The sequence below is a fragment of the Mirounga leonina genome, unplaced genomic scaffold (genome assembly GCF_011800145.1).
Source record: "Mirounga leonina isolate KUSES-001 unplaced genomic scaffold, KU_Mleo_1.0 Mir_488, whole genome shotgun sequence".
Lineage (NCBI taxonomy): Eukaryota > Metazoa > Chordata > Mammalia > Carnivora > Phocidae > Mirounga > Mirounga leonina.
The window spans coordinates 8927947-8944588 of NW_023270777.1; the positions used below are offsets into that span (position 1 = coordinate 8927947).

Here is a 16642-nt window from a genome sequence, read left to right on the forward strand (position 1 = left end):
TTTATTTATTTATTTATTTATTTATTTATTTATTTATTTATTTATTTGACAGACAGAGACACAGCGAGAGAAGGAACACAAGCAGGGGGAGAGGGAGAAGCAGGCTTCCTGCAGAGCAGGGAGCCCAATGCAGGGCTCAATCCCAGGACCCTGGGATCATGACCTGAGCCGAAGCCAGACGCCCAACGACTGAGCCACCCAGGTGCCCCAAGAGACTCACTTTAGATTCAAAACTACAAATAGGTTGAAAGCAAAAGAATGGGGAAAATACCAAAACAAAGCACAAAGTAGAGACAAAATTTAGACAAAATTTTAGACACACTTGTTAGTAGAGACCAAAAAAATTATATGATGATAAAAGGGCCACTTCATCAAAAAGATATAACAATTATAAACATGTATACACCTGACAACAGAGCCCCTAAATACCTGAGGCAAAACTCACAGAATTAAAGGGAGAAACAGACAACTCAATAATCAGAGATGGAGACTTTAATACCCCACTTTATTTTTTAAAGATTTTTATTTATTTATTTATTTATTTGACAGACAGAGAAACAGCGAGAGAGGGAACACAAGCAAGAGGAGTGGGAGAGGGAGAAGCAGGCTTCCCACTGAGCAGGGAGCCCAATGCAGGGTCATGACCTGAGCCGAAGGCAGATGCTTAACGACTGAGCCACCCAGGTGCCCCAATACCACACTTTAAATGATAGAACAACTAGACAGAAGATCAGCAAGGAAAACAAAAGACACGAACTAACATCATAAACTAACTAGATCTAACAGGCATGTATAGAACATTTCCCCCAAATAACAGCAGAATACACATCAATCTGAAGAGCACATGAAACAGTCTCCAGGACAGGCTTCAAGTTAGGCCAGAAAGCAAGTCTCAATAAATTTTGAAAGACTGCAATCATACAAAGTATGCTCTCCAACCTCAATGGAATTAAATTAGAAATGAATAACAGAAGGAAATTTGGAAAAATCATAAATACGTAGAAATTAAACATGCTCTTAAATAACCACTTAGTCAAAGAATAATTCTGAAAGAAAATTAGAAAATACTTTCAGATGAATAAAAATAAAAATACAACATATCACAGCTTTAAGGGTGCAGCTAAAGCAGGACTCAGAGGAAAATTTATAGTAGTAGATGCTTACATTTCTCCAACCAGTAACCTAGCCTTTCACCTTAAGAAACTAGAAAAAGAATGTCAAACTAAATTCAAACCAAGGAGAAGAAAGGAAAATAAAGCTTGGAGCAGAAATCCATGAAATAGGGGCGCCTGGGTGGCTCAGTTGGTTAAGCGACTGCCTTCGGCTCAGGTCATGATCCTGGAGTCCCGGGATCGAGTCCCGCATCGGGCTCCCTGCTCGGCAGGGAGTCTGCTTCTCCCTCTGACCCTCCCCCCTCTCATGTGCTCTCTCTCTCATTCTCTCTGTCAAATAAATAAATAAAATCTTAAAAAAAAAAAAAAAAGAAATCCATGAAATAGAGAATTCAGAAACTATAGAGAAAAGTCAATGAAAACAAAAATTGGTTCTTTGAAAAAATCAGCAAACCCTTAGCTAAACAACTGACAAATATTTACTTAGTCTAAATAAGAAAATAAGAGAGAAAACAGAAATTACTGAAATCAGAAATGAAACAGAGGATATTACTATTGATTGACAGAAATGTTCTGTAATTAGATAGTGGTGATGTTTGCACAACATTATGAATATAACTGAAACCATTGAATTGCACACTATAAAATGGTGAATTTTATATCATATGAATTTTTAAAATATTATCTTAATATTATCTTAATACTACTGGTGGAAAAGTCACTAAAGGCTAAAATTTAAAAAAAAAACTACAGAGTACAGAAACTTTTTCAAGGATCATCATTCTTTTCAGCCCTATTTTGTATCCTATAAGTTCATCCATCATATTCTCTCCCACACTATATGAAGAATCTTAATTTGGGGTAAAAAAATTTCAGATCAAGAGGACAGAAGGAAGACCCCTTTCTTCAGTCCTTCTTCCACCGAAGGACAGACAGCCATGATACCTGTTTTTTCACATACAACATATTCAAAAGATGGGTAGCTGCCCCATCATTAGAACTCTCCAGAAAGGCAATCTGCAAGTTGGTCCTCATTACCAATCAAGTAGAAATATTTATTGAGCACTTCCATGTGCACACCACTACTACAGATGAGTAGAGGAGGGGCCTACAAACAAGAACATCGACATGTCCTCCACATGTCTATGGATTTGCTGTAACTGTGAAGGGATCAAGAACCAATGTGAATGAGATGGTGGGGCCATCAGTCAGTAGCAATGAGAATGGTCTGAGAAGGTCTCATTGCTGAGATGGAGAAGGAGGCTCCTGGGTTGACAGAATGGCAACCAAACTGCTAGGTTTGCTGGGAACAGATTATTGTCCAATATCTAAACTAAGTCCTACAGAATCATGCTTAGAAGGCTACAATTTTCAGGTGATATCATAAAGTTTCACTTTTTTGAGTTTGAGAATCCAGATGACATGCTAAGAAGCTTACTGATAATCACATAAGGGTTGGATAAAGCACCAAACAGAAGCCTTGCCCAGCACCAATAATAATGCAGTCACACACCACAATGAATAAACATACACATATGTAACCCAAATCCTCTTCTACCTCCCACAAAGTCAGTGTGTGCTCAAGAGGTTCCTATGAAGATATGAGGAAATCTGGGCCATATTTTACTAAATAACTATCCCCAAAAGACCCCTTAGAAGATCCATTTACTCTTTTAATCAATTAGGATAGCATTTTGTTTTCCTAGAGTTTTTTATAGCGCTCTTAGGGGAAGAAGCATTATTCACGTAGTACAAGAGTGACCCAGAGCAGCCTATAAAACCCATGGCCATGGAAAAACCATTAACTGGCCACAATATCCCTTCCAAGTAAGCTCAGATGTGACCTCAGGCTACTTCTCAATTGGCTCTCAAGCATCACCACCCCTAAATCAGGATTGGAATTATAAAATGAGATCCATTTGCTGTCCTGGAAGAGAATGTAGCCAGCAGACTTGTAAGAAAGCCCCTTCTTTAAGCCCTTAAGTTATTTTTAAACTTTTGGCACTTGATGATTTTAAGCTTTTGTGAACACAAGCCTCCTGGCGTAAAGACCAACTCCAAGTATTTTAAGTTTACTGGACCTGGCATTACTTGGGACAGTTCTGCCAATATTCCTAAGGTTGGTAGACAACAGATATAAATGTATCAGGTGTGTCGTAAGCATAACATTTCAATAACTTCTCAAAATCCACATCATGGACTGTTATTTCTTTTTTTTTTTTTTTAAGATTTTATTTATTTGACAGAGAGAGACACAGTGAGAGAGGGAACACAAGCAGGGGAAGTGAGAGAGGGAGAAGCAGGCTTCCTGCCAAGCAGGGAGCCCGATGCGGGGCTCGATCCCAGGACTCTGGGATCATGACCTGAGCCAAAGGTAGACGCTTAACGACTGAGCCACCCAGGCACCCCATGGACTGTTATTTCTTAAGAGAAATAAGTGACATTGGGAGAGGGAATGGCCAAATGGGGTGGGGTTGGGGAACAGGTAGAGGGGACAAAAGGTCAGAAGAGCGGAAGGGACTGATCTGCCAAAAACCAAAGGCTAGGCAATGAGGGAAAAGAAGAGAGCGCTACATTCATCAATCAGGGCTTTCCTGCACCTACTTTGGATGCTTGTAGGCCATGAGGCACCTCTCATACTTTCCCACCATGCTCCAGGCCATGACCAGGCCATCAGTACTTCCTGAGAGGAGATGCCACTGGTCAAAGCACAGACACTTCACGGCTCCCTCGTGGCCACTGAGAGTCTGCAAGAGAAAATGGCTCTGTTTTTACCCCATCTTCAAGACAGATTGTGAGTCCTCCAAGGACTCCGAAGCTGGAGGCTTCTTTAGATGAACTGCAAAGCCGCACTCCGCCAACCCATGACACCACTAACTTGGTATTTACCTGAGCCGACTTTACTTTTGTTCTAAGAAGGCCAGTGGTGTTCATGCCACCCTCTCTCCAGAGCTCTCTCCCTCTCTCTCCCCAGTGAAGGAAGAATGTGGTCAGGGGGAGGACTTGCTCCTGGTGGGTCTGTGGCTGGGGCACGCCTCATCTTCCTGGAGTACAGGGAGGGCCAGAATTCACCATCCTCTGCTGCCACAAGGCGTAGGGGCAGGCATTCCATCCCCAGCTCCTTGCCAAGACCAGAGGACACCTGGGCCATCACTGTACCTTTAACTGCTGGTCAGACCATGGTGACTAGATTGATGGGAAACAATCCACCAGCCAGGCCAGCAGCTTCTCACTTTGTCCCCATGCTCCCGGCACAAATGTATCTCACCACTGCCCACTAGGGCCAGGGGATTTCAAATCCAGCAACATTTTTTCATGTGAACATTCAATCACTTTCAAGACAGAGGATGTTCTGTTTTCATCAGAGAGTTAAGTAGAAAAACCACTGTGACTTTTTCCATTCCCTTACCCCAGGCAAGAGTCAGGGTAAAATATTCTGGAAAAGGAAAAGTCACTTTACTTCTGCAGCTGTTAAAAGACCCTGAGCCCATATATCATGCTGAGTCAGAATGTAGCCTTCTACCACCACCTCCTTGACAATGTGGGTCACATGATCCCTGACCCTCCACTGACTCTGAATGGCCCTTTTTTGGGGGAAGCGAGGAGGGGCTTCCCCATCAGCTCTTCAGGACCATCCTTTTGGTGACCAGAGGTTGGTAGCTTTAGGGTGGTCTGGGGAGCTCCACGGGGGAGACCGTAAGTCCATCACCACCAGGGCCCCGTTCCCCCAACAGCCCACCACCCTCTCACCTTTACCAACTGGGCCATGACAATGTGCCACACTTTGACTAACCCCCGCTCACAGCTGCTCACGATGTAGGTGTCATTGATCCTGGTGGCCAAGATAGGGTCTTTGTGTTTAAATGTCTTCAGACACTTCCCTGTCTCTATATCCCACTCTGAAAGGGAGGGGGGAAGAGAAGAGGCGTGAAGGCAAGTTACGGTGGAGTTCTATACTCCATCACAGAAGCCAAGCCCATCAAGTCAGACCCTAGAAGGCCGTCACTGGCCCAGCACCCCTGGAGGCTTGCCAACAGCTCTGAGCTCCTGACCATGGGCCCCCGGGAGAGCCACCAACCATAGACCTTGGCTCTAACCCTAGAACTTAGTGTTGGGGTCCAAGTGCTAGCCAGCTCATCTCTAATAAGCTTCCTTCTTGAGCCTGCAAAATACTTGCTCTTGAGTGGATTTCAAGAAAATCATGGCATGTGTTCCATGGCCTCATTCTTTCCAGACACTATTCTCCTGACTCACCTCTTCTATCTCCAAAAGAAACGAAAGCTGTCTATCCTTATTTACATTTTAAAATATCTCTGAATCTGACTTTTGGATTTTACTAACTGACAGATTGCCAGAGCTGGGGGCAGGCTTAATGCTGCTTCCACATAGATGATGCTAGGGCAACTGCCTAGCACACTGTAAGGGTTGGGAAGATATGAACGTAGGTGGATAGGTGGGAGCACAGAGCTTAAAGGAGAAAACTGAAAGGAGGCACCACAAATTCGGGGATGAGACCATTAAAGTCAGCCTCGTCGGCCCCAAAGTACCTCTCAGGCAACAGAATGTATAACCTAAGACAAAATAATAACCACACCTGATACTTACATATAGCACGCACAATGAGCCGGACACCATCGAGAGTGCTTGACATATATTAACTCATCTTCACAAGACAGTTGCTATCATTATTCCCCACTACACAGATGAGGAAACAGGGATAGAGAAGTCCAGTAACCTGCTCAAGATCACGCAGATGGTAAGCAGATTGAGCCGGGATTCGAACCCAGGGAGTCTGGATCCAGAAGCCATGCTCTTAACCACATACACTAGATTAACCCTAACTATGTAAGTATGCTTTTCTTCGTGTATTTTTTATACATACATTGGCCCTTTAATCTGATTAGAAAGGAGGAAGCTGAGGGGCACCTGGCTGGCTCAGTAGGTAGAGCGTCTGACTTCCGCTCAAGCAGTGGTCTCAGGGTCCTGGGATCGAGCCCCATGTTGGGCTCCCTGCTCAATGGAGAGTCTGCTTGTCCCTCTTTGTCTGCCTCTCCCCCTGCTTGTGTTCTCTCTGTCTCTCTCTCAAATAAATGAATAAAATCTTCAAAAAAAAAAATTTAACAAGTTGGGGGTTACATTTCAGGTCTCTTAACTGTCTCTTCTTCCTTCTATTGGTAATCGAGGCAGGTGGGAGGCGCCCAGGGGAAGCAGGCAGGCTGGGGGCTGGGGCTAGGTTTTGGGTAAAGAGAGAGATCTTTTGAAATTTTTTTCGTTGTGTATTTTGTGAATTAATTTTGACCTTTTAAATATTGCTTTAAAATGTGTATCTTGAGAGGCGCCCAGGTGGCTCAGTCAGTTAAGCGTCTGCCTTCAGCTCAGGTCATGATCCCATGGTCCTGGGATGGAGCCCCCCCATCCGGCTCCCTGCTCAGCGGGGAGCCCGCTTCTCCATCTGCCCCTCTCCCCACTCATGCTCTCTCTCTCAAATAAATAAATAAAATCTTTAAAAAATATATATGTATCTTGATTACTAGGAGTTTTGGGTGCCCCATTAAGTTTTACACCTGAGATGAGAGCCTACCTCCCCTTGCCCTAGCTCTTGCCCTGCCATTGGCCCTGCAAGCTCCAAACCCTCATCCTTTCCTCCTTTCTGCTCTCCTCCTCAAAGCAGTCATGGCAAAGAGACTTTCAGTCAGGTCAGAGAGGGCAAAGAAGTAGGGAGCAAGGTTTCTTAAGCAGGTCTGAGGATTTGCATATGGAACAACACTCCATTCTTGCTTTCCCTCACCTTTTTCCTCCGCCTACCCCTAACAGGCTGTGGTTCCCTGGGTCCCTTGCTTCTCTTATCTTTTGACTCTCTCCTCATGCTTTGCAGGGGAAATCTCATCCACACCTGGAGCTTCCACCTTTCATTATAATTGATAACCACCAAATTGATGTATCTGGAGCCCCAAACCTGTTATATGGTAAACTCACATGTAAACTCACACCTGCATCTGCCTCCTGCAATCTTCCCCTGGCTGTCCTCAGGAATCCCATACCCGATGTATTAGCTTTTTATTGCCACTGTAACAAATTGCCACACAAATATATTATCTGGCATGAGCACCTCGCAAGGCTAAAATCAAGGTGTCAGCAGAGTTGTGTTCCTTTATGGAGATTCTGGGGCTGGAGGGATCCATTTCCTTGCCTGTTCCACCTTCTAAGGGCCACCCATGTTCCTCGGCTCATGACCCCCTTCCTCCACCTTCAAAGCCAGCAACGTTGCATATTTCTGACCATTCTTCCATAGTCACATCTCCTTTAGATCACAGACAAGAAAATTTCTTTTTTTTTTTTTTTAAAGATTTTATTTATTTATTTGAGAGAGAGAGACAGAGAGAGAGCACATGAGAGGGGGAGGGTCGGGAGGGTCAGAGGGAGAAGCAGACTCCCCGCCGAGCAGGGAGCCCGATGCAGGGCTCAATCCCAGGACTCTGGGATCATGACCTGAGCCGAAGGCAGACGCTTAACGACTGAGCCACCCAGGCGTCCCAAAAATGAACTTTAAATATGATCAAAAGAGAACTCAAGGGGCGCCTGCGTGGCTCAGATGGTTGAGCGTCTGCCTTCGGCTCAGGTCATGATCTCAGGGTCCTGGGATCGAGTCCCGCATCGGGCTCCCTGCTCCTTGGGAGCCTGCTTCTCCCTCTGCCTCTCTCTCTCTCTGTCTCTCATGAATAAATAAATAAAATCTTTAAAAAAAAAAAAAAGAACACACTCAAAGAGCACCCTCTCTGTGGTACTTTCCCTGTTACTCTTGTTTCCCTGGTCCCCTAGAATTCCACATGTGGGATGCTTGGGTGGCTCAGTCAGTTAAGTGTCTGACTTTGGCTCAGGTCATGATATCAGGGTCCTGGGATTGAGCCCCTGTCAGGGTCCACACTCAGCAAGGAGTCTGCTTGTCCCTCTCCCTCTCTCTCTGCCCCTCCCCCTGCTCATGCTTTCTCTCTCTCTAATAAACTAAAATCTTAAAAAAAAAAAAAAAAGAATTCCACATGTTGGGTAGGAGCACATGATTTAGAGTCAGACAGCCCTGGGTTTAAATCCCCACTCCACCACTCAGCTGTTCTGATTTGGGGCAAGGTGTTTTTCTCTCTCAGTTTTGGATTTCTCATCTGCATCCACACCATAGGCTTCTTGTGAGGGTTAAATTAATAAATAATATGCGTAAGGTACCTATGTCAGTCACAAAAGTAGTACTCAATAAATGGCAGCCATTATTATTCATATATTTATTATATCCTCCATTATATATTTATGTATCTATCTCCATTAAAAGATTACGAGCCTCTTGAGGAGATAAAAAGCCATATTGAAAGGGCCATCTCATATCTGTTTTTTTCCTTAGCACCTAGCACAGTGTCTAGCGTATTGTAGGTATTCCACAAATAACTGTTACATGAATGGATCAATAGATATATGGATGGATGGATGGATGAATGAATGGATGAATGGATGAAAGAATGTCTTCCTACAGAAATAAGCAAAACAGTATTTTGACAATTCATGGATTTGGGAAACTTCTGAGAAAGTTTAAGGCATTTCTTTCTCACCTTTCACCTGGCAATCTCTTGCTCCAGATACGAGCCTGTTCTTATATAAATCCATGCAAGTGACTGTCCCCTGGTGGCCATTGAAGATTCGTATACAAGCCCCACTTTTCAGATCCCAGGATCTGCAGGAATCAGGCCAAAAAAAATGTTTTTGAGATTTTTCTGAGGACCCAAAGGGATCATACTCTATACAACTTCCCTTAGATCAACAGGTTGTTGGAAGGCGGCAAAGTTTCATGGTCAAGCTTAGAGTCAGAGGCCTGGATTTGAATCCCAGTTGCAGCACCTATTAGGTGCAACTTTGGGGAAGTTACTTAATTTCTGTGTAAGCTTCATTTCCTCAATGGTAGAATAGAAATGATAACAATAATAGTTACACCTCATAGGGTTTTTGTAAAGAATTAAATACACAAATGCAATGACCGTCAACCAGGAGTGATTTCCACCCCTAGGGGACATTCGGCAATGTCTGGAGACATTTTTGGTTGTCTCAAGTGGGGAGACAGATGCTACTGGTCTCTAGTGTGTAGAGTCCCAGGATACTGCTAAACATCCTCCAACGCACAGGACACCCTTCACACAAAGTACTTTACAGTCCCAAATTGAGAAACCCTGCATTAATTCATGTAACCCTGGAACGATGTTCAACATGTAGAAAATGCTTAATAAATGTTGGTTGGTATTAGGTGGAAGTTTCTAGAATCACCACCAGGCTTAAAATCCATGGCACTGATTCAATGGTAGAGCTGATCTTCAAACAAGAACAATAGAACCATTCAGTCACTTAGATCCAAAATATTTTATGTGTATTTCTAAGACATATCTAAGAAATACATGGGAACATGTATGAGTCACACCATTTTTTAATAAGCAAATTTGCCAGAGGTCTCTCAACTATCACTGATACAGACTTCCACTTCAGCCAGTTTGCTTTTGCGATGGGACAAAGTGTAATATTAAAATAGTGGGTATCTAAGATAGATAGATAGAGCCAGGTGGCCTGAGGTACAATTGCAGGTCCATCACTTACTAGCTGTATGATCTTGGATAAGTTAATGAACCACTCTGTATCCCAGTTTCCTCATGTGTAATTTGGGGATAATAATGGTAGTTACCTCATAGAGTTATTATGAGACTTGGTACATAATAAATGATTAATAAATGTGTCTTTTGTTTTTCTTTGAATGTGCTATGCTTTTCCTTCTAATATTCCCAAAGGTCCTGTGGCTTTAGCTGTTTTTCAGGGCCTACTATGAACCCACAGTTCATTTAAAGATATCCCAGTGATCTGGGAAAAAGCATGCTTTGAATTTCTGTTTCTAGCAACACGGCTGACCATGTGATCAGGTTGTTTTTCTTAAGTTATGTAGAAAAGATATTTGATAAACACTCTTAGAAAAATAGGAACAGGGATGCCTGGCCGGCTATGTCAGAAGAGCATGAGACTCTTGATCTTAGGGTCGAGAGTTCAAGCCCCGCATTGGGTGTAGAGATTACTTAAATAAATAAATAAGCTTTTTTAAAAAAGAAAAAGAAAAATAGGAATAGAAGGAACTTCCTTGATTTCACAAACTTATAAACAAAAAGTCAGAACAGCAAGCATTATACTTAGTGAAAAAAATATATATATACTCCCTTCAAAAAGGATAACAAGATGCCTGCTCTCACTACTTCTGCTTAACTGGAAGGCCTAGGCAAAGTCAGAAAGAAAGAAAAAGAAAAAGTAGTATATAAGCATTAGAAAAGAAGATAATTATTATCATTATTTCTGGTTGAAAGATCATCTACATAGAAAAACCAAATCAGCACATATACTTTTAAAACTGATAAGAGAAGTTAGCAAGGTTGCTAAATACAAGAACAATCTATAAAAATCAGTACCATTTCTCTATACCAGCAATAATCAATTTAAAAATATAAATAAAGATAAGATACTGGGCGCCTGGGTGGCTCAGTTGGTTAAGTATCTGCCTTCGGCTCAGGTCATGATCTCAGGGTCCTGGGATCAAGTCCCGAATTGGGGGAGTCTGCTTCCCCGTCCCCCTCTGCCCCTCCCCCTACTCATTCTCTCTCTCAAATAAATAAATAAAATCTTTAAAAATAAAAAAAGTTTAAATTTTAAAAAATTTTTAAAAAAGATACTTCAGGGGCACCTGGGTGGCTCAGTTGGTTAAGCGACTGCCTTCGGCTCAGGTCATGATCCTGGAGTCCCGGGATCGAGTCCCGCATTGGGCTCCCTGCTCGGCAGGGAATCTGCTTCTCCCTCTGACCCTCCTCCCTCTCATGCTCTCTGTCTCTCATTCTCTCTGTCTCAAATAAATAAATAAAATCTTTAAAAAAAAAAACAAAAAACAAAAAACAAAAAAAGATACTTCGGGAGAATATCTTCATGACTTTACCAAAGGGAGGGATTTCTTAAACGTGTTAAATCCATGAAGTCAACTGACTTAAAGTTAAGGATTTCTGTTCATCAAAAGACACCACAGTCGGGTGCCTGGGTGGCTCAGTCGTTAAGCGTCTGTCTCCAGCTCAGGTCATGATCCCGGGGTCCTGGGATCGGGCCCCCCATCGGGCTCCCTGCTCGGCGGGAAGCCTGCTTCTCCCTCTCCCACTTCCCCTGCTTGTGTTCCCTCTCTTGCTGTCTCTCTCTCTGTCAAATAAATAAATAAATAAATTTTAAAAAAAGAAAAATAAAGACACCACAGTGAAAAGAGGAGTCTTAAATTGGAAGAAGAAATTTGCAACACAAAAATAAACAAAGAATTAGTATCCAAAAAGTATAAACAACTCTGACGAATCAATAAGGATAAATAAATTAACAGAAAAATAGGCCAAACCACAACAAAAACTGAACAGGAATTTCATAGAAGAAGCACAAATGGGTCTAAAACATATTGTGATGGTTAATTTTATGTGTCAACTTGGAGGGTGGTTTGGGACAAGATCAACATTTAAACCAATGGGCGTCGATTGACAGATGAATGGATAAAGAAGATGTGGTATATACATACAACGGAATATTATGCAGCCATCAAAAGGAATAAAATCTTGCCATTTGCAACGACATGGATGGAACTGGAGGGTGTTATGCTGAGCGAAATAAGTCAATCAGATAAAGACATGTATCATATGACCTCACTGATATGAGGAATTCTTTTTTTTTTTTTAAAGATTTTATTTATTTATTTGACAGATAGAGAGCACAAGTAGGCAGAGAGGCAGGCAGAGGGAGAGAGAGAAGCAGACTCCCCGCGGGGAGCCCGACGCAGGGCTTGATCCCAGGACTTCAGGATCATGACCTGAGCCGAAGGCAGTCGCTTAACCGACTGAGCCACCCAGGCGCCCCCTGATATGAGGAATTCTTAGTCTCAGGAAACAAACTGAGGGTTGCTGGAGTGGTGGGGGGGTGGGAGGGATAGGGCGGCTGGGTGATAGACATTGGGGAGGGTATGTGCTCTGGTGAGCGCTGTGAATTGTGCAAGACTGTTGAATCACAGATCTGTACCTCTGAAACAAAGAATACATTATATGTAAAAAAAAAAAAAAAGAAGAAGAAGAAGAAGAAGATAGCAGGAGGGGAAGAATGAAGGGGGGGGAAATCGGAGGGGGAGAGGAACCATGAGAGACAATGGACTCTGAAAAACAAACTGAGGGTTCTAGAGGGGAGGGGGGTGGGAGGATGGGTTAGCCTGGTGATGGGTATTGAGGAGGGCACGTTCTGCATGGAGGACTGGGTGTTATATGCAAATAATGAATCATGGAACACTACATCAAAAACTAATGATGTAATGTATGGTGATTAACATAACATAATAAAAAAATAAAAAAATAAACCAATGGGCATCGAGTAAAGCAGATTGCCCTTCATAATGTGGATGGGCCTCATCCAATCAACTGAAGTCCTAAACAGAACAAAAAGACCAACCTCTCCAGCAAATCACCTGCAGACTTATGTCTACCCCCAGCTCTCCTAGTTCTCCAGCCTGCTGGCCCATACTGCAGATTTGAAACTTTTCCAGTCTCCATCATCATGTGAGCCAATTCATTATAATAGATCTCTTGCTATATATATATATATATATATACATATATATATACACATATATATACACACATCTCACTGGTTCTGTTTCTCTGGAAACCTTAATACACACATATGAGAATATGCTCAATCTCATTAGTAATCAAAGAAGTAAAAATTAAAACCACAATAAGGATTTATTTAATACCCATCAGATTGGCACTTAATATTGTCAGTCTTAAAGATTTACTAATAAGTATTAGTGGGGATTTATAAAAGGGATCTTCTCATACCCTGCTTATGAGAGTGTAACTTAATACAACTTTTAAAAAACAATTTAGGGGCGCCTGGGTGGCTCAGTCATTAAGCGTCTGCCTTCGGCTCAGGTCATGATCCCAGGGTCCTGGGATCGAGTCCCACATCGGGGTCCCTGCTCGGCAGAAAGCCTGCTTCTCCCTCTCCCACTCCCCCTGCTTGTGTTCCTGCTCTCGCTGTCTCTCTCTCTGTCAAATAAATAAATAAAATCTTTAAAAAAAAAAAAAACAATTTAGTACTCCTACCTGGAAATTTCACTACAAAGAATAAACCTTAAGAAAAACTCATGCACCATGGCTAACAATACTGCATCATACATTTGAAAGTTGCTAAGAGAGTAGATCTGAAAAGGTCTCATCACAAGAAAAAAATATGTAACTATGAGTAGTGATGGATATAAGTAATCTTACTGTGGTAATCATTTTCCAATATATACATATATCAAATCATTATATCATATACCTAAAACTAATATGTTGTATGTCAATTATATCTTAATAAAAAAAATTTTTTTTTTACTAATTTTCTAAGTAATCTCTACAGCCAACATGGGGCTTGAACTCACAACTCCAAGATCAAGAGTCTCATGCTCTACCACTGAGCTAGCCAGGTGCCCCAGAAAAAATTTTTTTAAAAACTCATGCACATAGGTACCAGGAGACACATCCAAGAACATCTGGAGCAGAAGATGTTTGTTCTTTGAAAGAATAAAAAACAGGAAATAATGCAACCATCCGTCAACAAAAGATGAAATGAGTTATAATATAGTCACCCAATAAAAGACTATGTCTCAATGAAAATAAATTAATTACTGCTACCTACATCTTATGCATAAATCTCAAAATCATGGTTCAGTGCAAGAATCAAGTACAGATGAATTTTTTAAATGCAACTCTATTTACATTAAGTTTAAAAATAGACAAAAGCTATCAATATATTTAGAGATCTATAAATAGGCAGCAAAACTATAAAGAAATACAAGGGAATAATTAGTATAAAATTTAGGATAACATTACCTCTGCTTGGGAGGGAGAAAGAAGGGGATTTGGGGAATGGTAACAATCTATTTCTTGGCCTGAGTAATAGTACATCGCTGTTTATTATATTGTTTAAAAATATGTGTGTATGTATATATACATTTTTAAACACTATTTTGCTTCTCTACCACATTTCATACCCACAGACAACCACTTTTCCCTGAGGAATCTATAAAAAGAAATATAAATTATGCCACCATCTAAGAGTGCTAAAAAAGATACTTTCCGATTCACAGCCTTCATCTAGAAAACAGATCTGATAATCATTATAAATCAGTCTCATTCAAAGTTTAAACAATATACAAATTATTGGTTTTTACCTTGTCAAATAAAGAAAAAAATTTTATGGGTTATTCAAGAAGTCAGTATCATTTAGGATAACTTTTCAATAAATACTAAAAGGAAAAAGCATGCATGCTTCTTGCACAAGCTGACTTTAGGCCTTGGGTAGGGTAGACCGCAACTCCCTTGGACGATTTACCTGATACTCAGGTCGTAACTCCCGCTCAGTAGAAAGTTCTCCTCCTCACACAAGAAGAGGGCGCGGACACTCCCAGCATGGCCTCGGAACGCAATGGGTAACTCCTTTACTTGTATGACATCTAGAAGCTGGATCTTCCGGTTGGATGACACTGCAACCAAATCTCCCCCAGAATAGTGAATGACTCTGTTTCGATCCCACCTGAGTTGCCGGGGGAAAAAGATGATCCATGAAAGAAGAGTTAGTGTCCTACCAGAACTCTCTTAATATGATGGCTGTCACCTGCAGCAATGGTATATGGGAAGCAGATGGCACATCCCTGGTGGACCCCTACCTTACACCATACCAAAAAGTCATTTCAGGTTAAAACCTAAAGACAACAGGCAAAACCATGAATGAAAGAAAGAAAGAAAGGAAGGAAGGAAGGAAGGAAGGAAGGAAGGAAGGAAGGAAGGAAGGAAGGAAGGAAGGAAGGAAGGAAGGAAGGAAGAAAGAAAGAAAGAAAGAAAGAAAGAAAGAAAGAAAGAAAGAAAGAAAGAAAGAAAGAAAGAAAGAAAGAATCTTTCTTTATGATAAATCCCCAAGAGAGGACGGAATAGGCATCATTTCCCAAACTTATTTGACCACAGAAATCTTTTTTTGTGGAAAATCTCAGAGGAACACAGCTGGGAAGCCCTATACCAACTGCATATCCCACTGTTTCTTTCTTTTTTTTCTCTCTTAACCAATAGCCAATGAGTATATATTAGGTTCAAAGTCCTGTGCTAACAGGTACCATGGGAAATACAAAGATGAATTAAGATATGGATCTTGCCTTCAATGAGATTGCAGTCCAGGAAAACAGGGGAAGTTAAGTTAATTTTCCAATCAGAAGATTATTAGCAAGTAGATAAAATATGAGCAAGATGACCAAATCATTTATTGTCCAAAATGAGACTTTTTTATTGTGAAGGGGGACACTATTATTAATAATTCCAGGACCACAGAGTAAAGTGGGATTATTTTAGCAAACAGGGATGTAGTCATGTCTGAATATGAGAAGTAATTCTTGATATTTTCATCCTCATTCCCCTTGTTATATGTAGAGTTCAATCAGCCATCACCTCTTCTAAAGGGCACCATGCCGTCCATAAAAACTCACCTTTGCCTTTCCCCTGTCCGCTGTGTCTTCGCCCTACTGACAGCTCAAGATGTAATTTGTAATTAACATTCACAGTCAAAAATAAAATAGAGAGAGACAGCCTCCACAAAGCCTGATGAATAAAGAGTGAAGTCCTAGGCCTAAAGTATGGCAGAAAGTTGATTATTGGGGCACCTGGGTGGCTCAGTTGGTTAAGCATCCAACTCTTGGTTTCAGCTCAGGTCATGATCTCAGGGTTGTGGGATCAAGCCCCGCATTGTGACGGACTCCATGTTCAGCGGGGAGTCTGTTTGGGATTTTCTCCCTCCCCTTCTGCCCCTCCTCCCACTTGGGCTCACGCTCATTCTCTCTCTCAAATAAATAAATAAATCTTGGGGTGCCTGGTGGCTCAGTCGGTTAAGCGTCTGCCTTCGGCTCAGGTCACGATCCCAGGGTCCTGGATTTGGGGTGGCTTTGGGCTCCCTGCTCAGCGGGGAGCCTGCTTCTCCCTCTCCTGCTCCCCCTGCTTGTGCTCGCTCTCTGAAATAAATAAAAATCTTTAAAAAAAATTTTTTTAATAAATAAAATTTAAAATAAATAAATTAATTAAAGTTGATTATTGAAGGTCCTTCTATGGCATATACATGGGATATCACACCATGCACTTATCATAAATACCATCTTCATATTTAACATGGAAAGATACCCACAGTACTTTGCTGGAGTGGGTTACAGAAATATGTACAGCATAACCCCATTTTTAAAGACTTTATTTATTTGAGAGAGAGAGCGTGAGAGAGAGAGAGAGCACAAGCAAGGGAGAAGGTTAGAGGGAGAGGGAGAAGCAAACTCCCCACTGAGTAGGAAGCCTGACATACAACTAGATCCTAGGACCCTGGGATCATGACCTGAGCCGAAGGCAGATGCTAAACTGACTGAGCCACCCAGGTGCCCCATAACC

At 41.8% G+C, this 16642-nt stretch overlaps 1 protein-coding gene across 3 annotated transcripts in view; it reads right to left on the reverse strand.

Annotated features, from left to right (window-relative positions):
• Positions 1 to 16642, reverse strand: part of CDRT1 (CMT1A duplicated region transcript 1) — a 40579-nt gene that overhangs the window by 14364 nt on the left and 9573 nt on the right. For all 3 annotated transcript variants that reach the window (XM_034989645.1, XM_034989643.1, XM_034989644.1), the window contains 4 exons: positions 14562 to 14762; positions 8708 to 8829; positions 4863 to 5011; positions 3717 to 3859 (listed from right to left, as the gene is read on the reverse strand). In XM_034989645.1, coding sequence (XP_034845536.1) covers positions 3717 to 3859; positions 4863 to 5011; positions 8708 to 8829; positions 14562 to 14762 — 615 coding nt within the window. The remainder of the gene's footprint in view (positions 1 to 3716; positions 3860 to 4862; positions 5012 to 8707; positions 8830 to 14561; positions 14763 to 16642) is intronic.